Source organism: Toxotes jaculatrix, chromosome 11 (genome assembly GCF_017976425.1).
Source record: "Toxotes jaculatrix isolate fToxJac2 chromosome 11, fToxJac2.pri, whole genome shotgun sequence".
In the NCBI taxonomy this organism is placed as follows: domain Eukaryota; kingdom Metazoa; phylum Chordata; class Actinopteri; family Toxotidae; genus Toxotes; species Toxotes jaculatrix.
The window spans coordinates 9,199,599-9,224,972 of record NC_054404.1 but is presented as its reverse complement, the minus strand read 5'-3'; the positions used below and the strand labels follow the sequence as shown (position 1 = coordinate 9,224,972).

At 40.4% G+C, this 25,374-nt stretch overlaps 1 protein-coding gene across 1 annotated transcript in view; it reads left to right on the top strand.

The window, feature by feature from the left end:
- Positions 1-25,374, top strand: part of adam12b (ADAM metallopeptidase domain 12b) — a 72,047-nt gene that overhangs the window by 17,614 nt on the left and 29,059 nt on the right. Inside the window, exons 4-11 of the mRNA XM_041049579.1 lie at positions 14,528-14,606; positions 17,003-17,079; positions 17,881-18,070; positions 19,060-19,125; positions 19,927-19,998; positions 20,425-20,594; positions 21,078-21,162; positions 23,828-23,976. Of these exons, the coding sequence (XP_040905513.1) occupies positions 14,528-14,606; positions 17,003-17,079; positions 17,881-18,070; positions 19,060-19,125; positions 19,927-19,998; positions 20,425-20,594; positions 21,078-21,162; positions 23,828-23,976 (888 nt within the window). The remainder of the gene's footprint in view (positions 1-14,527; positions 14,607-17,002; positions 17,080-17,880; positions 18,071-19,059; positions 19,126-19,926; positions 19,999-20,424; positions 20,595-21,077; positions 21,163-23,827; positions 23,977-25,374) is intronic.

Here is a 25,374-nt window from a genome sequence, read left to right as displayed (position 1 = left end):
AACTCCTTTTCAGCAGCAGCAAAATCCAGAAATGATCCAAAGTCATTGTCACAAAGGTGTTTTGAGGAGCCAAGCAGTGTTCAGATCCTCAAAGTCCTTTAATTCTAGTCCAAATCACATTTCCAAACAGATTTACAAGGAACATGCATGAAATTGTGCCCAGCACATCTGTAGTTTTGATATAATGCTCCAAAATAGCATCTCAAATATTTAACGGAATGTAAGCATGGTTTTGCTTTGAAGTATCCTTACAGGTTAGGAACTTAGAAGTAATACAGTGTGGAAGTTATTTAACTTGCTGCTTACGGAGAAATGTGGTGAAAATGTTGAAGGTTTAAAGGTAAAAAAAAAAAAATGCTGAGTAAAGGGAAAAAGAACTAACAACCATTAAGTGTTGGGGTTGTGAAAGTGAATAGATCTGAACTCAAAAGCTTAGTAAGTGGTGCCTCTTTGTGCTGAGTTATGGCAGGTTTTCTGTGAAGGCTCATCCTTTTTTAGCTTGAATCTGCTGAGCCTTTGCAGTTTGCTTATTTGGCGCCACTGCAGCAGCACACCTGTTCCAAGGCCAGTTTGAAATGATCTGGGTCCTCACCAATACAAACACGCCACCAGATCCAATTAATAAACTGCTGTTTGTTAGCCACTTGGCCCTGTCCCAGGAAAACTTACTACTACAGCAGCAACAGCAGGACAAGTACAGATCTACTGAGGAGAGAAATTAGTGGGATTCCACTGTTAGTGGGTCTATATGTGAGGGGGAAAAAAAAACCACCTCAGTTTGGGCTGAATTTGATCTACCCGGTTGGACAAAGGCCACCTCTTCTGTGTCCTTCATAGCCACTGGGGTCAAACTGTCTGGACAAAAATAATAGAGTGAAGGCAGTGAGTGGACTGCTTCTGTATTTCACAGACGTGTCACTTTTACAAGGTATCACCGCAAGTGTCATCATCATCATCATCATGTCAGCTTGGTCCCTGAGCAGCTCATTGGGAGGTGACTTAGACTGGCTTCTCTTGCATGTCATTACGTATTAACCACTTTTTTCCACTTTCCAGTTCATTTAAAATTGGTTTCTTAACATGGCTGAAATGGAGAAAATGTTTTCTCCGTAACTCTGTCGTGTTTTCTTTTTCCGCAAGAGCAATGGGAACAGCCGCGTCACATACAATATTTAAGGCTCGACGGGTTGTACAGTGCAAACAGAGCTGGACAGACATGCAGACTTGTGCCAGCAGCAGCTGCTTTGATGTATAGCATTGATCAATGGCACAGTTGGCCAGCTTCAAATGATTAATGGTGGTCATATGGGACATTCCACATTAGTCTTGATTAAAGACTTCAATAGCACTGTCTGGGGGACTGAGGTGCTCATATGTTTGTGTGAGTGAGTGTGTGAGAGAGACAGAAAGAAGTGGCATCTAGTGAAGTATTCTACATTTACTTTATCATAGCTAGTAGAGAAGAGAGTCAGACAGTCAGAAATCAGTCAGAGGTCTCTATGTAAATTTGCTAACATTAGCTAACACCAGTCGCCATAAGTTACTGTACTGAATTAAGCAACAGTGTGTTTTACTGCTGATTAGTTAAATTTTTCACTTGTAAGGCAAAGAATGTGTTATTTCCTCTTTCAAAAGTAAAGCAGACTTCTGTTAAAAGATAAACAAGAATACAAATCTGACCAGCATTTTATTTGGAGTTACTATCAATTGTATAGAGAGTACAGTTACATTGGAATATTACATAATCTGTGCCACTGAACTGTTTGCAAAGCTTTTGATAAACTTAATACAAGAACAGAAACACTTAATGATACTCTTTTTTTAAGACATACTGGATGTATTATCATGGTGAATCACTTCAGTCCTATTATTAAAATACCTTTTTTTCAGCTTTTCTCCTTGAAACACAATGAGCTGCATGTGTTCATACTCTAACTAGACTCTGCACAAGACCATGCGTTTCCCAGTGAGAACATTTCCTTTCATTCTTCTGTGACAGGAAAGAAAGAAGGAAAGAGCTCCTTTGAAACACATGGCCACATCTAAACAACATCATTATGTTTCTGACAAGAAAAATCCCCATAGCAACATTCTCAGTGTGTTTTCTATGGGAAAGAAGATGCACCCCATTTCAATAACACAGCTGACAATGCCAAGATCCCTGTCAGTGTGTGGTACCATAGAGGAGGTATATTATTACCAAGTCCGTTCAATGAGGAGAGTCTCGGGCCAGACAAAGAGAGATCCCAGGTTTCCTTTGCACTTTAATTGGATCTGTCAAGAGTATGAGATAAGTTGACCTGTATGTGGCTCTGTCTTTCAGCAGCACTATTTATGTGGAAAAGAATTGGCTGCTAGCTTGTTTGGCTGTCAACTCCAATGCCTAATCAGGGCTGTAAAAGGACCTCTTATATGTGTAACTGCTCAGTAATGATGGGTTTCCATGCAGTCTAAATAAACCCATTCTGACCTGATGACCTGCATGAGGTCAGAAACTAGACGGATGCTGAGCAGCAGCAAACTTCATGACCGGACACTTTGGCAGTCTACTTCTTCTTCTTTTGCTTCCTCTTGCATCACTCCCACTTCCTTGTCTGTGATCAAGTTATTGTGATTCTCTCTTCGTGTCACGTCTCGCTGCTTCTCTGTCTATATCCAGGTTTTTCTACTCCCCCATATCTCTTGCTGTCTCTTCCTATCCCCTCCTCCCACGCTCTCCACGTTCTGCCTGTCGCAGTCAATTCACGCATTATCACAAGGTTAAACCCCAGTCACCTACAAGCAAGGGTTTCTATTAGCTGTTGTGCTGCACTTTGTTTCATTGTGTACGCCAGTTATTCACTGATTTCCTGTTTTGATTCAGTGCACAAGGGAAAACTGGTGTCCAGTGTTCATAATGTTATTGCTCACTGAAAACAGTGCAGGAAGAACACGCTATTCAGGCCGTGTTCAGACAGACAGCAGCACTTTGTGAAAAAAATGATCTCAAGAAATTACTTTGCTGCATAACCTCTTGTAAAATGTAGAATTATAGTTTTCATACTGGTTCTTCTACTAATTAAACAATCGAGATACAGAGTGTTAATTACTGCACTTTAGTGGTGCTGATAGGTGGATTTTGTTACCTTTGGACAGTGCTCTTCTAGCTTTAACCTCTCCCTCCCAAAAAAAATAAAAATCAAGCAAACAATTGCAGGGCCAACGAGACTTACCTTTTGCTGCAAAACAAGGCATCATTGGGCACGGCCCGGATTTGGCCAGTCAGATATAAGTAATACATGCCCACATTTGTGGTAGATTCATTTGTAACATGAACAGTGTGTTTCCACTGTTTACTTGGCAGTTGTCGCAGCAGAGGATAAAATGCTGCTGTGATAACCTTCCAGAGTTGTAAAATTCTTCCTCATAGTAATGTGAACGATTGTGCAGAATTTTGGTGTCTGATAATCCTCCAAACTCATGCATCTATCTCTGAATTCGTCCTTCCCGGGATCATATTTGATTGTCTCAGTGGTACCTGAAATAGAACCCCCCACCATCATAATCCAAGATTTTCATAGCGGTTAACTGCAGGGGCTGTAAGTCCTTTACCTGCTGCTAGCTTTTTGCCATTTCAGATTGAGAAACAAAATACTTTGGCAGTCACATCCTGACTACTCCAGCTCTCCTTTCATACTGTGTGCATGTGCAGTGGAAACTATCCCAAAACACATATTTTGTCTGTTTGAATATTGATCCAACTGTGAATTTCACCTCTTTTCCCCTAATGACATTGTAGTTGTAGTTTTCTTAAACATAGAGCACATAGTAATCACATTTTGCCTCCTGCCATCTTTAATTAGTTGGCTAAAGAGTTTGTGGATAAAGCCGAGCGCCCTTGGGGAAAGTTGGCCTGATCTTGAAGGGCAATAAGAAAAAAGAGAGAGAGAGAGAGAGAGAGAGAGAGAGAGAGAGAGAGAGAGAGAGAGAGAGAGAGAGAGAGAGAGAGAGAGAGAGAGAGAGAGAGTCTTAGGCATTGCTTGGGGAAAAGATTAGAGTGGTCGTTTTTTGACCAGTGGGATCAGAGCCAAGCATCGGAGCCAAGCTAGCACTAGGTCTCTCTTGTAGTCTTCGGGATTTTTTTTTATCTTTAATTTTTCTCACTATCTTAGGTTCGCTTTCTCTCTTTGCCTCCCTCGTTCCCTAAAAGTGTGATTGATTCTCCAGATTTGGAGATCTCTGGGGGAGATCAGTGTTAAACCAGTTTTTTTGGCCAAGTGATAGTTTAAGTTGAAAGCAAATCACATACTTCTGACCAGTCATAAAATCTCTGCATGATATTATTCACATATTTATGTGGTTATGTAGCTGAGTGTTTATTAGAATATGTTTAGTACAATACAACAGCTTGAAAGTGAAGTTGACCTGCAGCATATTATGCCAAGAATGTTGAGGAATGATTTGCTAAAATTAGATGTGTTCCAGTTGTCGCTGTAATTTTGCTTTCAATGAAACAGTTAAATACATTATTGCTGTAATGCACTATGTCAGCATATGGCATCATCTATTTTGTTCACTGCTACAGACCTATTTTTAGAGGCCTGCAGCAGTAGAGGGGATGGTGAGGGTGTTGTCACAGCACTTAGCCAATATGGTCAGGTTATGTTTTGTGTTTCTGTGTGTCTCTCTGTGTCTCTTTGTATATGCTCATTTCTCATTCATGGGAAGGAACAGAGTAGAACATCTACCATTTTCAACTGCTTTTAACTTTACATATACTGTACAGAGAGTAGGTCATCTGTCAAGAGTGCTTGCTTGCAGAACAATTAGGATCCTGTGAGCATAAGCGATTTTCTGTTTCGTTTCTGAGCGCCTAACAGAGACTAAGAGCCTCCAAATTAGAGCACAGGGTTGATGCATTTGCAGCCTTGTTCACAAACTTCTTTAAAAAGCTGTAGCACTTTTTATTTTGAATAAGGCTTGGTGAGGGACTTGGTGTGGTGTCAGTAGAATGAACTATTACCTCGGTGTAGGTGAGTAGGAAATTTATTATCTGCGTTGGAGTTTTTGATATGGTGTAATGGGCCTACAGATGTTGATGATGCATAATATCCATATTTTTCCCAGGCATCATTTGTCTGAATCAGCAGGAAACACATCCTGGAGAGTGTGGTACATGAGTTATTGCATTACTTCGCTGTATATAGATAGATTTCTCAAGATAATAAAATGCATGTGTGAACTGTACATTATAATGTACTTCCATGTATTTGTCTGTGGCAGGATACAGCCATTAGTGTGCAATGTGTCACAAAATTACAATTCCTAGGCCAGGGAATCAGCCTGCAGTACATTGTAAGATAATCATGTTTCACACACAACCTTCCAAAACCCTTAGATGTAAAAGCTCAATATAAAAACTTTAATGAGAAATGCTTTCCAACATAGAGATTGCTTTGTGTGTGATTCACATTCACCTCCTCTGTATCTCAGCACGGCACAGAGAATGGGTCATTTGCAGGGAACCCATGAGAAATAAGGACAGTTCTGCCTGAGACAGCACAGCTCAGCAGCTGTTTCGTTCTCTCACTGGAGTTTATCTGATATGGTTAATGCCACCAATATTGCTCACCATGCCATCAGCTGATATAAGATACAGATTATAGGGATTATTTAAATTGTTGCTGATGCTGCTGCTCCTGAACTAAGGCAGCTGGTCATAAATGTTCCATTCAGATCCAGATCCTGCCTCTTTAAAACGTGTCACGTGTTTCAACTAAACACACATCACCATGTATGTGTAACAACCTGCATGCACAGCAGCCCCTTCAGAGCACTGCAAGGACACATAACACACAGCAGAAGGTTTGCATGCAGTGGTTCAAAAGGTCAGGAGTGTTTACATACATCACACACGCAAACATCAGGTAGCTCTGTACACACATGGACACAAGAGGAAGTGTGTTTTCACAATAAATCCAGATGTGCCTTGGAAAACAAGGTAGAGGGGAAGTGCATCATATGACATCACTAGAGGGGATGTTTTTGCTGTACTGGGTCCATGTTGAACTTGACAACACGGGAACAGCAGCACAATTAATCCATGGTCTGTTTGTATAAACGCAGAAACCAGAGGGAACTTTTTTCTATGGAAAAAAAATGCAGTAACATATTGCTGCTGATTTGTTTTACATGCAAATCTGCAGACAAGCAGATAAATGTGTACTGAAAGTGATAAATAGGTTCTTTTGAGATAGAAACAAGAAATTATACATTTATTGTTCATATTTATAATTGTGAAATGTGTTTTTATACGGGTAATCTGAGTCTTAAAGGTAGAGTCTTCAGAATAATTTCAGGTGATTACCAAAAAAACATGAGCAGTCCAATGATCAGTCAGTCAGTCAGCTAGGGTCGCAGGACTTAGATAAACTTAGTTTTTATTTAAAGATTATTGCGAGTAGCCAGTACCAGTACCAAGCTTTGCTGGTACATTTTTGCAAAATTGCACTCATGCAGGACTCTGCTCTGGTTAACTTAGAAGCACTTTGTTGTTTTACCACCCGTAGCCCATCCAATAATTGACATCTCCTGCTCAATACCCAGAAGCCATGATGACTCTCGTTACACTGCATCAGCATCAGTGACAGATTGCTCACCCTGATCCTTATGTTAAAATGATACATCAGTGCCAAGTGAAAGTTTCCATCTCCACCATGTTTTCAAGGTAATGGGGTGGAGAATGACAGATTGTGTGCTATTATCTTATTGGAGAATCAGCGCAGCATCCATGAAAGTGTTAAGAGTGGGTTTAATGACGTGAGACGGTTTTTAAGAGGAGGGGAAGAATGCTTCACGGAGTCTGGGACTGGAGAGCTGGTTGTCTGGGATGTGTGCAGTCAGCGGAGCGACGACATGCTATATTAAAGCAGTTGTCTTATGCGGCACAAGTGTGCCTTACAGTTTGAAGGTTTGAGATGTCTGTCTGTCGACTTTTAGGATTTCAGAAAGGAGCAAACCTGTGGGTGGCATGGATGGACGTGAATGTGGGAGAGCAGGGGATGGTTCATATTGATATGCACCAGTTATTTGCTGTTTTTTGCAAGAAGAAGGCAGCAAGGAAGACAAAAAAAAAATAAAAGGAAAGGGCAGAAAAATGAAAGACAAAAACATCTTTAATATTTTTTCTGCACAGCTCTTAATTGCATATTTCCCCTGAAGACAAAAAAAAGTATGGCTGAACAATGAGGGTGCCCAGGGGAGCCACCATAGATTAATTGGACAGATAGGAACCCTCTGACATTAACATTTATGCATTTGTTTACTCTTTTTCAATGAATAATAATAGACCACCTCCCTTGAAGATCCCTAGTCACTCATTAGTTCCGGTGTGTAGCTTGTTATGGATGGGAATATTGAAGCAGCAAAAGCAAAAAACAGTTCATCTCAGTACTGGGCAGGCATACAAAAACTATTTCCAGAGGTTGTTTAGAACACTTCTTTCTCACAAACTTTTAATGAAGATGTGATGCTACTGCACACACTTATTATCCATATATCATCTTCAGTATGCAGAAGAACATTAGAGGAGGTTAAATGGCCTTTTGTATTCTGTTTGACACGCTTGCAAATGATCACCCTTTGGGCAAATAATGCAGGAGATACAATTTTGATATGATATTGTTCAATATTTGTTTGAAGTGATTAATTTTAGAAGATTTCTCAGTGTTTTAGGTTTTTTATAGCCTTCACACCATTTTTAAATGAGTTCAACATATAATATAAGCTCTGTTAGATGTGTGATCTTTAACTGTAGATGATCTTTAGAACGATGTAATATGAAGGACTAAATCTATACATCTCTTTTCCCTCAAGAAAATTAATATGGAAACAGACATAAAGAGCTTGTGCTCACATGGTTTTTCTTTTTTTTTTGTAAAAAAAAAAAAAAATAAGCAGCTCAATATAAACGATAGCCGAATACCTTCTCTTATAGAATTTGTCAGTGGAACTTTGCAGTTTAAATTTTTTCTAAATGCAGAGAAGAAGCTAAGAGGAGGTTGATTGCATTTGGCCTCTTACAGTTTCCATCGAATACCAATAAATTGATCAGGCACGTATTCAGCACTCTGCCATCAAGAGCATATTTTTCTAACAACTTATCATATAAAGAGTTTATGGTTCACTGCTTGTTAGTGGTGGTGATTTTGCCTCCAGGCATTTTCAGTTTCTACCGTCATCATCCCGTGCCCAGAAATATTCTGCCGTCCTTTGTTAGCGTGATAAAGATTTCATACACTCCTTTAGCCACACATTTCACAATGGTCGAAAGTTCAGCTGTGAAAGCTTGGGGCATTAATTACAACAAACAGCCTCAGTGGTGCAATATGTGAAGAGGATACAGACGCCAGCAGCTAATTTTGCACAAGATGGACTGGTTAAAGTCCGCGCTCTAGCAGCTGACCATACCCAGAGAGAAATTAGATGATTGGCCTGGATTCATGTACACGGTTTGCTCTTACTGTGCTGTATATGAGCGCATTTTTCCCTCCCACTGATTTGACAAACTATTCCCTTTAAAGGGTGCAGAGGGAAAATGACATCATGCTCTTTGTATAGTTATGAGGAAAAATATGTTTAGTGTGGGAATTGTTTTATGGTGTTAAATATTCCGGACGCTCAGGCCAGCAGCTATGAAGCAGTTCATTCTTTAACAGCTCTGCTGCACCTCAGTGCTGTTAGCTGTGGTGGTTGTCGTTTAGTTCACAACTTAGGGAAATAATAACAGTACAAATTGCAGTGTTTCACACCCAAACTGACGTGTGCTTTCATTACAATCATAAAAAGGTTTGGGGCTTGACACCACAGCTTTTTTAATCTTTGTTTTGCACCTGCAGCCTAGAGTTTTTACCCAAATTCTGCTGTTAATGCTTAAGACTTTGTAAGGCTCTATGCTAGTAAAAAGCAGTGCCAGTAAAAGGCAATGGGTGGTAAAAAGAAGAAATATCTGGAAGCATAAAAGATGAGGTTACTATTGCCATGCTATAAAAGAAAATAAAACGCTTTGTAGATGTAAGGAGATATGCCAAAAGGAGAAAGTATATCCAGAGGAAAGAAACTCCAGTGATCTGTGAGCTCTTGTGATTCTCACATACTAGAAAAATGTCTGACAATTGATGCAGAATTTCCATGCTATGGATACCTACATGTATCTTAAGGCATTTATCTGGCACAGTAATACAGCCACCCTTCACTCTAGTGCTGTGGAGAGACCAGGAGAGTGCTACAATCCAATAGAGGTACCTGCAGTACATCAGCATTATCAAAGTGTCTCCTTTTAGGTAGGTCCTGTCTATTTCCCAACAGTCCCTGGCCATCACCAGTCTCCCATCCCCCAAGGAGAAAAGTCATATGACTTCACTGTCACTTACTATCATTGCCTCTCGTTACTTTCTGTCAGCACCTATATATATTATCTTTGACAGGGCCTGTATTCTTCATTGCTAACAAGTCAAGCAGGCATGAAAGAAATCATATGGTCAGTGATGTAGCTCAAATAGGAGAATGTCATTATCAGGCATATGTATTACCCCGTGAATGCCTTTGGGTGAGAGAAAGAGAGAGAGAGAGACAGCCTCCCTTAACGGTATCGCTATCCCATGGTTCATCATTCACCTCTGCTTTCTAGTGTAGGGGGCCTTGTTTCTCCCTCTGCGGTTTGTTTTACTGATGTGATGACTTCACTCGCCTTGGGCACCACATCTCACACACAGCCATGAAACCTGAGGTGAGGGACGCAGACGGAGAATGCTTGAGCAGAGTCTCTTGGTGATTGTACGGCAAAAAAGTTTTCATTTGGATCTGAACTGAATGTCAACAATAAGGTGGATGCAAGTTATAGAACTCTTACTCATTACTGTAGCTCGTATGTGTTTTGAACACTCATAGACTGAGTCATTGGTACATTAGTATCTGCGGGCACTTTCTGTGTCTTTAATCTCTAAAAGCAACATGGTAGAAATGACTTTTTTGTTGTCTAAGGATTGTTTCTTTTGCCCAAGATCAGAATGTTATTTTAGGAAAACCGTCGTCATCTGGACCCTTGTGAACTCACTGCAGAATGATTTAAAAGTGGACAAGCTGCTTTCTCTTTGACTTTTAACTAAGCAAAGCTGGACCTTGACTCATTAAGGAGCTATCTTTGCTTTGGTCAGTCAATATTTAAATAGGCTTGGCCCATCAGCTTGCTTGTTTGATATTAGTCTGCTGCTTTCTGGAGCATTTATTGGAAAATTTTACTCTGCTCTCTCATTAATGTGACTTTTTAGCCACGCTAGCAGCAGGACTCAGACGCCTGGTCAGGTGATCAGTCCGCCAACGTAGTCCAGACCCAAGAATCTTGTAGTGTGTATTTGCCAGGGGCCCACAAAGCTGTTTCATAATGAGTTTGTTGATCCCCTGACACCCTATCTGGTGCCATTAGCTGACTTTTAATATTTTTCAATTTTCCAGTAAAATACCTCCACATTTACTTGATAGATTGGCACAAAGTTTGGTACAAATTAATTTATTAATTCAAAATAGTTGCAGACTGATTAATCAACTGTTTCAACTATTAAGCTAAGATGTATTAGTATTTACTGAAAGTCTTTCTCTGATTGAGTAACTGATGAACATCAGCATTTCAGCACTGTCTTTGTGAGTATTTTAGCATTCTGATGTTAACATTTAGTTCAAAGCACCGTGTGTGAGACAACTTAGTGAGACAACATTTAGGACAAAAATATGCTAGAGAACAACCAAACTGATTATGTGGTTAAAGTGGTTAAAGTGGTAAAATTGACACCTGTAAAAAACAGGTTCATGTTATGACTTACTGAATTTTTATGAGCTACAGTTATGTGCTTGTTATCAAGACAAGTTCAAATGTACATGAGTAATCTTTTACAAAGCCAGAGGAGGAGTGAAGGAAGGCACTTCTTTCATTCTGTAGTTCAGCGGGATTTTTCTTTTTCTTTGCTCCACTCCTCCCACCCTCATCCCTGCCTCTCACTGGTTTTCTCTGGCTTTGCTGGCTTTGTACACTCCAGCGCACTTGCCAGAGCCAAGCCTAAGCTGAAGGGACGCTGAGCTGTATGTAAATCAATTTGGAATGCAGCCGCATGTGGAAATAGAATTAGACTTGTCAACCACACCTCTTTAGTTCCTCTTCTCTTCTTCATCTCTCTCTCCTTCTGTAGTAGTCTGCCCTTTTTCGAGTTAGGCGTACAGTACCATAAGTAGAAGCTATAGGAAGGCTTAGGGTTAGGCTTGTGGGGGAGAGGGGATTAAAAGAAATCACTGAAGTTAGCAGTCTTCAAAGGAAGCAGAGAGACTGCAAGAGGAGCCACATTTCTCTCAAATGGTTTCATGCTCAAGGGGCTTTGTGTAATGGTAAATTATTACATGAAGCATGAAGTCTCATATACAGTATGTAAATCAGGCTCAGCGCTTTAAATTCTCACAGAACATAGTACTCTCTGGATGCCTGAGAATAGGATGATAGTAAAAACAGTCATTCATGTAAACAACGTGTGACACATCAAGATTCGGCTACATCGATTGCACTGTTATAGCGAGTCTGTGGCCACGAGGTTTGATTTGTTCTTTTCAAATGAAAACCATCGAAAACCATCGAAACACGTATGGTTCAGCAATGACAACAGTTCCATCTACCACGATTTTAGATGTCGTATTCTGAAGAGCCACTTGTATGATGGTGAATAAAAGAGATGGGAGATTATTTTTTAAGACAAATAACAGTATTTTCTGCCTCACTGAGGCGCTATTAAAGAGCTCCTCGTTCATCACAATTAACCTGAGCGACTATTAGAGAATCGTTAATTAGATGTTAGACTGTGTCTAATGAATCGCAACACACATATAGGAGCACTGAATCAATGGTTATTGACTCAAGCAATTATAGGAGATTTATACAACGTCTCTGATAAAGAAAATTGGAAAGTTCTGTGAGAAAAGTATATGATAACATACAGTAAAATAACATGAGTCTACTGGTTGTACAATGGGAGTTATACAATAGAAATGAGGCTTAGAACATCATCCGTCTCACATGGAGTGAAGACATTTAAAAAAAAAAAAAAAAACAATAATTTTGCACATCCATCAGAAGCTCTGCATTTCTGCTCCATTCATAAATTTCACCACCTGTCTCTTAACATACTTGAGGAAAATTCAAAGCAGCACTTGGAGAATTCACACTGGGTTTCTGGTGAGAACTGTGGCAATTTTCAGACCAATACTCATCTGCCACTTTCCATCTAAATTACATTTCATTGGCTGCATGTTCCTCTTGACAAAAATAGGGATGGAGGTGGGTAGTTGTTGCTAAGAAAAGAGGTATAATCACATGGAAGTATTCTGGTATTCAGAGAGAAACTGCACCCTCACTCTCGTCCTTTGCTGCGGTTTAGTGGAAAAACACAATCGTCACATCTCAGGTGCAGCGAGTGTGACGTTCCTTCATCGCTCTCAATCAAAACGTTAAATGCATAGCTTTGTATGAATGTACCCTACCGGTCAAGTTTTAGAACACCTTAATTTTTCCAGCTGTTATTTGTCTCAGTGTTTCTGAAATTAAAGCATAGAAGAATTAAACAACTGGAGATTTTTAAAAACAAGGAATCTTTGAATCTTCTGACCTTTTGACCTGTAGTGCACATAAGCTCCAAAGAGTTAAAGGGTTATAATAACTCCCAAAGCTCAGATTTATTTTGGCTGTACTGGGCCTATGATCACCAGCTGGGTCACTTTCAGATGCATAAGATGCACAATCCCACACCACAGAGCTGAAAGGTAACCAGTGCGGGCAGAGGAATCTCTCTTCAGACACGCAGTAAACATTTGTGGCCTTATAAACTCTGTGTACTTATGCCAAGGAGTTGATTACAGGAAGATTCCGTCATGTAAAACCCACAGCTTTAATACAGTGTGTGTTGTAGTATCAGCGGTCATGCTGCCCTAAGCTGGCTTTCCCAAACATGCCCCCAAAATGTAGCACGGGAGCATTTGCTCGGAATTACCACTCACATGACATAAATCCCATCTTTGCTGCAAACACATCCTTTATTAGAGCATTTTGTATTTGCCTTCCTTTCAATGAAAACATCATAGTGTGGAGTGCTGGTGTCGTGGGGAAGCGTCACTTATTAAGCACAAGTAAGTATAAGGAACAACACAAGTTAAGTATGAGGATATATATTTTGGGATTTTCCATTAAATAAATGCTATCCTCTGATGTGTCATCCATTTTTAATGAGACATACCGGCCTCTTTAAAGTGATTACTGGCACTGGCTTATCAGATTTGGTTTAGAGCGTGCTAATGGCATGATAAGGCACATTAAAGAGATAATAAGTATTTAATGAAGTTAAATGTGGTCAGGCCTGGGCTACAGAGGATTGATCCTTTTTTAAACAGGGCATAGAAAATGAACTTTAAATGTTCAGATAAGATATTAAATGGTCCTAAAGTATGAAAAAAAGTACATTATTGGCTTAATATACTCTCTCATCTAATTCTGATTTTTGGTACATGCAAGCTGTGTGGGATGGCACAGTATTGTAGGATATGAATGGTTCCCACTGTGATTTGGACAAACGCTGCGTTCCAGTTTTTAAATCCAGCCCATCCCCTCTTCTGTCATTGTGAATCCCATGTTTTATTTAGAAAAACAATCAAGGAATTTGTGATACTTTTGTGAAACTTTTTGTTTTGACTATTTTGTTGTGTTGCACTTACATATCTTACAAACATACATGTATGTACAGTGTCCATTGTGCAATGAGCTGTTGTTGTATTTTGGACATAAATGTCCACTAATCATGTCACATACAAAGTTGTAGAAGTAATTGTCACTTCTCTGCGTGTTTGCTGTTACCTTCTCTCTTGGCTTTCTCTCTCTCTTGCACTCGCTCTGGGCCTCTCTTTCACACACACACACAGTCACACACATCCTGAGATCATCTTGCCTGATGTCAGTGTGATTATGCAGCTGCATAAGATGGGTGTTCCTACTGGTCCTTTGCCAGTGCTCGGGGTGGGGCTCACTGTGTCCATCTGCTCATGGCCCGAGGAGGAAAACGCACACACACACACACACACTGACACACAGTTCAAAATACGTCTACAGATACACACACACATATGCACAGAAACCCACATGCACAAAATAATTACCTCAGCAGGGATTCTACTCAGTCGTGCTGAATGCCAGGGGATTCAAGGACACGTACAAATCACCTAATAAATTCACAAAAACTCTCTCCTCGCCTCAGAATGTTAAGCATTTCAACTATCACTGACTTATTATCCCTCAAATCCTTACAAGCAACACTGAATCTACATTAAAAGTCAACTAAGGGTCGAGTTTTCATTGTCATCTTAAAACGCAGACGTTTTGAAATCAGTTCAGAGTTAGTGATGGAAAAAATACCTGGGTGTTTGATGTGTCTGTTTTCCTTTTTTTTTTCTCTCTCTCTCTTCTTAGGGGTCTTTTTGCAAGCCATTACACCGAGACACATTACCGAGAGGATGGAAGTGCAGTCACCGGTGCTCACAACTTCACGGTACGGTGACACTCGAGTGCTTTTGACATTTATGGTCAAGTTGACATCCAGTGGTGCTCCACAGTGACACTGTAAAAACTGACCCTGACTATATATTTTTTTGGAGAATCAGTATGATAGATGATAATCTACACTGTATTTTAGGCAAAAATCAAATTTAGGATTTGCAATTAGATAGTGGTTGTTTTGATTTTTTAAATCACTATACAGTGTGACCCAGTGTGTATTTGAAAGCCCCTGGCTGTTGCTGAGCAGGACATCTATCCTGTGGCCTACTTGATTATAAGCCGTGCTTTATGCTGGCTGATTTTAAGCCAACATTGCCATCAGGATTTCATCATAGAATCCCCTTTTAGCAGCTGATCTATTCCTGACTGCTTGTTTTATATTATATATGTGCGCTAGCTATGTAAAGCAAAGTGCCTGCTGCTCTTTTGAAAATCAGGAAAAAACTGATGCGCATTTTGAATTTCTTGTACTTATCAAGGCCACTCACTAGGGTAGTTGGTTGAAATCAGTTTTTCTCTCTGTGATGAAGGTATTTTTAGTTCAAGTTAGGTAGAAATAAGGTTTCACTGCATGACAACAAGGAGGCATTTTTAGCAGCCCTTGTAGAGGAGGGATAACATTTCTGTGGGTTTGGAGAAACCTGCGATTTGTGACTTTGAAAAGCGTTCTCTCTCTTTTTAAACAGAGCTAACAGTCTCTTGCCCTTTTGATTGAAATCACTGTTTAACTGAACAGCGACAGCTTGACAGGTCGCTTACAGCTTGGAGGAGAAATGTTCGGTAATTCGGCAATGACTGACAAGTCTATTTCCCGCAAAGCTATGCAAACAGTGTTTTCCACTCCCTCTCTCACCTCTAATTTTGAGTGGGAGGATGTAACAAGCATTGCATCAGGCTGTCAAATAGACCTTCTGTATTGTCTTAGATAAGCCTCACGCAGCTGCACACTTGCAGTACCTGTTGTCACTGAACTCAGCAATCAGCCACATGTTAATCTGGGATCAGTGGAAAGACGTGTACTGTAAAGAAATCCATCCATTTATGAATTATCTGATAAAACAAAAGAATCATTCAAAATAAAATGATGTTTCTGCTGCTCCTCTTGCATAGAAGTTAGCACCCATGAAATAACCATAAGCAGAAGCTGTAAATCAAAAACAAACTAAACAATTAGCTTTGTGGTGGGTCATTACAAACTCATGTGCAGCCAAACATTGTTAAAACCCACAGCACTTTACTCTAGTTTTTAGTGCATACATGTTTTCATTTAAATATTTCTTTCAATTTAAACATCAAAAAGCTTCAATGTAGAAGAACATGTCCCAAATGCTACTGTTACTCAGCATAAGATAAGATTTTTTTTTTCCAAAATTGAAGATATTTAAAAGGAAATTAAAGGGGAAGACAAGATGTTAATGAGTTTTAACCAAGATTGATTTCATCTCTGTTCTGTTTTTTGTTTCTTCAAGAAATCTTCTAAAAATGAGCTTATAATTAAATGATTCTCTTTGAAAGCATTTAGCTGCTATAAAAATCAGAGATACACTGAGGATAATTGAGAAAGACAGTCACTATCACTGCCCAGTGTTTTCTTTTATGAAAGGTGAACAAATCTAGGTCAACCATAGCCTAAGCACAAAGCCTTTGTAGCTGCTCTATTTTTACACTTAATGTAATGAATCTTGATTCCATCAGCACCTGGCACAGTAACGTGTTCTGTTCTTGTCATTTCTGTTCTTGAATTTTTCTTTCACAAAAAAATCTCACCCCAAAGTATTTCCTCCTCCAGTTCAATATTTTGAATGAGAAATGTTCAGCGTAGTGCCTAATGAGGGCTGATTTAAGAGGACTGGAGTGCTACTAGACAGCAAATGTAGGCTTGTGTTCCCTTTTAACAAGAGTCGTTTCGTCTGCTCTCCTTGTGCTCAGACGACAGTGCTTCCTCTGAGTCTGAGGAGCCTTAAATGTCCTCTTTCCCTTTTACTAGACCACCCTGGTGGAATGATGAAGGAAAAACAATTACCATATTACTGTCACCTCCCATCCGTATCGCTTTCCCTGCTTCTCCCTTCAACTGTGTAGGTTGCATTAATTTGGAAAGGCCTGTTTGTATGGAGAGGGAGAGGAGGAAATACTGCTCCACAGAGCATGGTAAATTAAATGAACGTAACTTAGGACAGCCATCAGCGCAGTTCCACTGTATCTTGTCCTGTTTTGCTCTTTTGATGTCAGGTAAGAACAGTTGCTAGAGGATTTTTTTTTTTTTTTTTGTGGAGGGTGAGCACTTTAATTAAATTATCCAGTGGGTAAAGTTTTCTTTGCAGAAAATGTTTTCATCTCCATTATGTAAAGGCTTTTTTTGTTTAAAAAAAAAAAAATCTTTTTTAGAATAACTGCTACTACCATGGGAAAGTGCAGGCGCATCCAAACTCTGATGTCACCCTCAGCACCTGCTCAGGCGTTCGGTAAGAAACGTAACCACCATTTTGTATTCAAGCGGCATCTCAACTCTGCCCTTTAAGTGCTATTTGCCACAGCAATGTTTATATTTAATTAAGTCACTGCACAGCAGCCCATCGCTCTTAAGCCCCTTAAGCACGCTGTCAGTAAGTTGGCGTGTGACTCGAAGGAATAGAAAATGTCACACCTCATTGTCTTTGTCCACAGAGGCATCCAGTAAATATCTGCTCTCATTTTGACAGTAATAGGTATCTTGCTGCTGCTAATGACCAGGCACAAATGGAAGATCTGAGAATTGGGCTTCAGTCGAGTCTTAAGACACACAGTGTCATCTTCTGCTTAATTAAACAGCTAGGAAACATTTTTGAAAGCAGAAAATGTTTAGTTTGTGATGACGACCTTTAATCAATGAAATAACAGCTAATGACAAAGAACATTAAAGATATTAACGATTTGGACTGTAAATATTCTTGATCTGAGTTGTGGTCATTTCAGTGAAAAACTACACATGAGGAAGCTGGTGTGAAAAACTACTGAACTTACTTGTGACTGTGAAAGAGCTTTTGTGCACCAAGCCATTAGGAGCTTTAACCCTGGCAAGGCTGGCGTTTAGAAGCTCTGTGTGATTTGGCCCTTTTAAAGAAAAATGTTTTAAAATTTCAACAGGCTTCAGTGAAAGTGGGCTGAGGGCTACCTCAGCTGTCACATATTGCATTAGAGAGAGCCACATTCAATCAAATTCTGTATTTGGGAGATTGGTTATGCTTTGAAGCTTTGTTTTCAAACTTGCACTGCTGTCTCTGCAGAGGCTTCATCGCACTTGAAAACAAGACATTCATCATTGAGCCGGTGTCTGGCCAAGACACAGGCTCCCACTTCATCTACCGAGTGGAAGAACTCAGACTGACACCAGGAGCCTGTGGCCACGGCTTCAACATGTCCTCTGTTGCTCCTGAAAACTACATCAAAAGCCCCTTCCAGTCCTTCCACTCGAGGGTGAGATTAGTATTATGATGTTTTTATGGCAAAGCTTATATCAGAGCAATTAGATATCAAAGTTCAGAGCTATTTTATCATCAATTTGAGCATTTTTGGTAGTATTTAATTGTCAAACATTTCCAAAGGGTAAGACTAGCACTTGGTGGATCATAAATGGGTTTTTGACCAAAGATCAGCAAACTGGCAAGCAGACCAGTTTGGATAAGTTCCCTCAGGGTGCTGCCTTGGGCTTGACACTCATTTTATCCGCGCTCAGAGCCCAGTGTTGAGGGCCCATGCAGAAGGTTTGGCCTCTGATTTGCATGGAGCAGGTGCAGAATCCATCTGCCCCTATTCCCAAGCATTAAAAACTCCATTTGAGTCAGGAAGTGAAACTTACCAACATACAGTACTTAATGACCCTCGAGTAATATCTGCGCTTTGGGGTTTCACGGGAGCATCAGTTCTGCCTTAACAGACGGGACATTGGGGCAAAAAGATCACTGAATATGTCTGTATGACCCGCTTTTGTGTGATGTTCTGGCTTTTCTAAGTTTTACAATGCTCATAGTGACATGAGATAAAGTTTCTGGTCGCTTAGTTGCAGCTTTTACTTCAAAAATAGTTTGACATTTTAGGAAACATTTACTTTCTTGCCAAGAGTTAGATGAGGCTCTCTTGTATCCCTATGCTAAATATGTGGCTGCAGCTAGATGTTGATTATCTAGACTGTGTTACCTTTGGACAGAGCCATGCTAGCTGTTTAATTACCTTTAAGTTCTTTCAATTACAGTCTTGATGCTAAGTTAAGACAGCAGATATTAGAGACATGAGATTGGTATTGATTTTCTTATGTAACTCTCAGCAAGAAAGTGTATCACCCAAAACGCTGATCATCAGTTATATGTTTGTGATATTTGCCAGTGTTTAAAATATAAAATTGACAGATCTTTAGTAGGACCAAGCAATTTCATTTCTAACATGCAGCATCTCCGTTCTTACTTCAGCATAAAAGGCATGCTCAGAAGACAACCAAATACGTCGAGCTGATCATTGTCGCAGACAACAGAGAGGTAAGGCACCTGCCTTGCTTCCATTCACAAATGCTGTGTTTGAACAACAGAGACAAAACACTGAAAACACAGAAACCCTTCAAACAGCAGAAAAAAACTGCTGGGAAAGCTGTAGTAACAGTAAAGCAGGTCCCACTGGAGTTGCAGAATTAGGTCAGTGTGCAGCAAGCAGTGTGGTCTGGTGGCAGCAGCCACATTTTGACAGGAAGTGCTGAACGATTCCCCACCGGAGCTGACAGGAAGCAGGAAAAAGCCGTGTGGATACAGAGGAGTCTCCCGTAAGCGCTGACGAGCTCATTGTGGGGTTTCCTCCTGGCAGCTCATGCCACTGACCTGATTGGAAAGAAAGGAAATGGAAAAAAAAAAAGAATAAGAGATCAAGTGTGTTGTCAAGCTCAGATTTGAAGTCCAGTGCCAATGCAGATTCACAGTAGGGTGGAAATAGAGGGTCTTACTTTGCTGCCATTTGGATCCACAGCTTTTCAGGCTGTCAGATCTGCCAATATACCTGCTCCCTGCAGCCGTGCCATTCGTCTCTCTAGCACTAGGAGATTTTTCTAGATCCAGATGGTCACAGCTTGACAACCTGCCTAACACACAGTAAAACGTATTGCCTGTGAATACTTTAAGCATCTCATTCAAACAGAATACTGCCTTTGTGGGTGCTCTGAGTTGTTTCATGCTTTTATGGTTCTGAAAATGGCTGTAAATACAGCATCATCTATGTTTTCATGCAAAACAACTACTGTGGGTGTAAATGCTCCAATTTTCACCACTGATTACGTGTAATTTTGTTTGCAGTTTCAGAAACAGGGGAAGGACGTGGACAAGGTGAAACAAAGACTGGCAGAGATAGCCAATTATGTGGACAAGGTAAAACATCTTCTCCCCTTCGCACAGGAGGGATAAATCACTTTTTTAAAATAGAAATATTGCTGGCAGCAGAGATAAATGGGATGACTGTGTGATATATTAATGTCCCACTAAAACAGCTGCTTTTAGTCTGTCTAAAACCTCCCTACTTGAGGGAAGCATGGATAGAGACGTGGAAAAGACATGTTCTGATCATGTGAAAAACATGAAAAGAGACATTCTCACTGATGCATGTGGGGAGGATTGAGGGCTGCCATAATGAAGTGTAATGTAATTCAGTCAACTGAGTAACCCAAAGGTAAAAGGCTAGTGTCTCACATATCTTTTTGAAAGTCTTTTGATCGTCCATGTAATCTAAGCTCTGTAAATCCTCTGGCCTTTTTATCCACGCTGTCTCTCTCGGCTTATCAATATGCTCCCCTTCAGTTCTACAGAGCCCTGAACATCCGGGTGGCACTGGTGGGCCTGGAGGTGTGGAGTGACTCTGATAAATGTCCCATCACCCAGGATCCCTTCACCACCCTGCACGAGTTCCTAGACTGGAGGAAAGTCAAACTGCTGCCCCAGAAACCTCACGACAATGCTCAGCTCATAAGGTGGAAATTTAATTTAACAGAACAAATGGAGCCCAGAAATGAGCAAAACAATGTTTATACTGATGCACGAAAACAGATCTTTAAAGGGCCGTACTAGGGCTTGTACATGTCTCAGCCCATTAGCTGTAAAGTCACACACAGTTTACATTAGTGCTAACCATTTTCCAGAGGATAACATGGATTTTAACACACTGATTTCCCACCCAGTCAGCCATTGTTTTCCATTAATTTTACTGTTCACTGTGTGTTTTTACTGTGTGTAAATCAGCCCACAGAAACTTGAACACTCAGTTCAAGTCAGTTGAAGTCAATTAACATGTTAGGAAATTAATCAAAGACTCTGGAAAACCAGCTGCTGCAATAAATGCACACTTTATAGTGAACAGACTAAAAAATGCTGTATGATATCGCAGATTTCAACACTTTTCTCCTCTAATGTTTTTATCTCCTCTCCACCCTACTTCTGACCTCTGCCCTTTGCAGCGGGGTTTACTTCCAGGGCACCACCATTGGCATGGCGCCCATTATGAGCATGTGCACAGTTGAGCAGTCTGGAGGCATTGTCATGGTGAGTATAAAACCCTCTTGCTGCTCCCACCATGCCTCCACCCTCTTCTTCCTCTGCATAGCCTGATTGTATCAGAGTGGTCATTGTTCAGATTCAGCAGTCCAACACAATCCAGACAGGATTTACACAGAAAAGGTGTTTGTTGTTTGCTGGAAGGCCATTTACTGACAGGTCTGGCAGGAAGTCACGATTTTTAAACAGCATGATTTTGTGCTGGAGCTCCCTCAACATTCATACTCTCATCATTGCTGCAAACACCTAAGTGCTCAAAGGAGTATGTAAAAATATACTCTCAGAGGGGTTGTATTTCAAATACACACACCCTTGTTAGGTCATTTGAAGTCTTGCAGTCATTCAATCAAGCTTTCCTGTGATACCTCTAAAAGAATTGGTGGGGCATGGGGGTGAAATCAAAGGCCACAGCGTTTAAACAAACCACATTTACATTTTTATGAGCTCTGATAAATTGTTTATGCCAGCTCTTACAGAGCACACATTTGAATCAAAATGCATTTTTTACACACAACTGCGCATCACCCATTGGTACATTAAATTATTGCACATAGTAAATTAGCTGCCCGTTGGGCTCCTCTGCCTGTTGTAGCTCTTGACATCTGTGCCAAATCACAAAGTGGTTATCAGCCCAGTGCCATTCTGTCTCAGCCCACATGTGTATCCCCCGTTAATAGATATGTTTTCTGCTGGCCGTGGCTGAGGCGAGGTTTCTCCAGATGTTTGTTGTCCCCATTACTTACAGATGGCAGATGATTTGGACTGAGATTAAAGGGCCATGTAACCAGTTAGAGGGCAGCCAGATGAGATGAGCCATTTCCCAAACCATACATTACCATGTATTAATCAATCTGAAATTCTTTATTTGGTCCACATGTTCTTTGAGTTTAAACATAATGTTATTTATTTATATTATATTTATTGTAAATAGGCTCACATGGGTCTTTAGATGTGAAGGCTTAGGTTTAGACTGTGACAGCTAACAGCATCTACTTTATATATATATATAAATGTGGTATTAATGTCTGGGAGTTATTTTCTCACATGACTGGAAATGATATCAGAAGGAGTATTTCTTGGTTGTAACCAGCACTATCAAATTTTCACCATCACCACAATGGATTATAACTGTTTCAGAGTAATGACTGTGGCTTCTAAGAGTTTCACCCATTTCTGCTGACTCTGACATTACACTTTTTTTGTGAGGAAGCACTCAACTATGAATTACACACACACACACGGACACACACAGAGACACACACTGATAAATATGACAGAAGCAGATGAAAGTTTTCCCATCCTTCCTGTTAAAAGGCTTGGTGTAGCTCCCCATGATGCTGCTCTGTAATCAGAGCAGAAAATAGCTCAGCTTGCCCTCAACTTTGACATATGACCTTGGCTTCAAAGGAAGCGTGTGATTTTCTCATAGAGAATATTCGAAGACCACAGTAAGAAGCACAGTAGCCACGTGGGGGGCCTCTGTCTCAAAGGTTTTGAGATTTGCGAGATTATTAAGGGTTTACATTCAAGTGCATTTTTTTGTCTTTGGGGGTTATTTTATATCGATCAGCCTTTTCACCTCCACCAAGGAGGTTATGTTTTCACCCGTGTCTGTTTGTTGGTTTATTTGTCAGCAGGATTGTGCAGAAAAGTACTGAACTGATTTCCACAGAACTTGGTGGAGGGATGGGGCGTGCGCCAGGGAAGAACCCATTAAATTTCGGGGCAGATCCAGATCATTTACTTTGAATTTGAATTTTTTTTCTGGTGTATGGTGTTTGACGCTGGCCTTGGCGGACATCAGCCCTCTCTTGAGTGCCTTTCTAGTTCAATCTGTAACCGCCCTGCCATCAGTTTTGCAGCATTCATCTGTCTCAAGTCAGGAACAGGCTTCTCTGGGGAGTTTTCTACTTTTAATGGATTTTGAGTTTGTAGTTTACTTGTTTTTTTCTCTGTGTGTGTGTAGGCTCCTCTGTGTGTCTTTGCAGCCTACAGTATGGTTGTATGTATTCAAAACCAGAAATAAAATGATGACACAATATGATCATATATCCACTGGAAATGACTACTGTGTCATTCATCTCCATTTGTCTCCGCTCTAGTCTCACTTTGGCACTGTTGTCTGCTAAACTGACTTAATTTCTCAATCACCCACCAAATTCCCCCCTCATCTCTGTCTCCTTCTCAGCATGTCTCTGTCCACAAAACAAGGTGAAACCGAAACTTCCACCTCTCTCTCGTCATTCTTCATCTCTGTCTGCCTTGTCTCGCTTATCAATGCAGTAGCGAGTCATACAGCGGTAGGTTTATGGAGCTTCCAGCAGTACCTGTTTCCACTGGCAGCAGGTATGATTGAGTCTGCAGGGGCAATGGAATGGCAGATGAATTCAGGCCTCCATGAGGAGAATGAGTAATAGAAGAAGGATGAGGAGGGCAGTTCGGACAGTAACTGAACTGTTTTGGGCATCTGCAGCTGCAAAATTGTCTGCTTTGAACTTTGCATTTTCTTTCTGCTCTTTTTTTCCTTCACTTCAGTTTGGTGTGGCTTTTACTCAAACCTTCTCCAAGTGACTGATTGAACTTACAATATACAGGATTACACGTAGTTGGCATGTTCTCATGTTCTGAGGGTACCTTTTTTTTTCCATTGTAGGATCACTCTGAGAACCCACTGGGTGCTGCTGTGACTTTGGCGCACGAACTGGGACACAATTTTGGTATGAACCACGACACCCCAGAGCGTGGCTGTGGCTGCAGGATGACCGTCGATCGTGGAGGATGCATCATGACCCCCTCCACAGGGTGAGATCCTAGTGATATACTTTATCTATAAGATAGTATCCATGAAGAGATTATAATAAGCTATAATGATTAAAACAGTAAGACGAATGGGACACAAATGTTTATGCTGCTGGACTGATTTAGGTAGCTGTGATTTGTAGAAAAAAATTAAATGTCCTCTGCACCTCAGTGTCATTGTAATTATTATTTCGGTTGTGTTTCTTTCTTTTTTTTTAGCATTTCATCACTATATATGTATTTAGATTGTAGTTTTAGGCTGATTTGATTATTGTTTTCCATAATTTCAATTTTCATTTTGTGGACCCAGTGAAGTTGGTAAGAGTGGCTTTTGATTTAAAAACATTAGCTCAGACGAAGGTTTAAAATTGTGACTTCAGGCTTTTTCTGTGTAGTGGACACATTGATTTAGAGCTATTAAACGTTTACCCTTTAATAGCCTTGCGTCGCATAGCTCCAGGTTTAAAATGTTTATCGGCTTTACTTTTCTGAATAATAATGACTTCCTCTACACCTGAGCAGTCAAAAAAGATTAATTAAGCTCCACTAGTTGCACAGGTTGGATCATTTTCATCTGTACATGATGCTCCATTGTTTTTGTGTTGATGTATGAGAGAAGCCTGATACACACATACACACACAGACACACACACACACATATTGGCTTGCGACTATAGCAGCTGCTCCAGCATTCTACTCGTGTTGCCTGGGTCGCTGAGATAACAGTGCTGCTGCAAGTGATGGACTCTGTGACTGTTAGTAAACAGCAAGCAGATAAGGCGAACCCAGAGCGCAATACCAGATTTCACCCTTGGTCTAGTGCCAGACTGGTTTGTCTGATGGTGAGTCCCGTAAGCCACGGATGAATGTGGTCAGGATAAATTCCACAACACTGTGAAGAAGACAGGAAAAAAGAGGCTGAAAGACACAGTTACTGCTGTTGTTGAAATATTTTGTTGAGTTTTCAAAATAAGAAAAAAAAACAAAGAAACAGCTCACTCAGACCCACACATTACACACACCAACAGCAACACCAGCCTACATCTGTCCCACACATTCATAATATCACTGGAGGTAAAAACCATGTATGTTAACATGAATTTTTCCAATATAGCAAGAAAGGTTGCCAAGGTTGTTATAAAACGTCCTGGTTGAGCCAAGAGTAGTATGTTCATAAGTTTAAGGTGTGCCATTACATCCCCCAGCCAGTGTTTATGAGATGATGGTGATGGAGTCTTTTTCCATTTGAGGGGAATCAGTTGCCAAGCAAACGGTGCAGAGAAGGCCACAGCTATAGCTCAGTTAGTTGTGATCTGTGCCACATACACTTGAAAGTGTATTAAAAACACCTGAGCAAGAAATCCTACGGCTGCAGGCAGGAAGAAAATATTTGACTGTGGG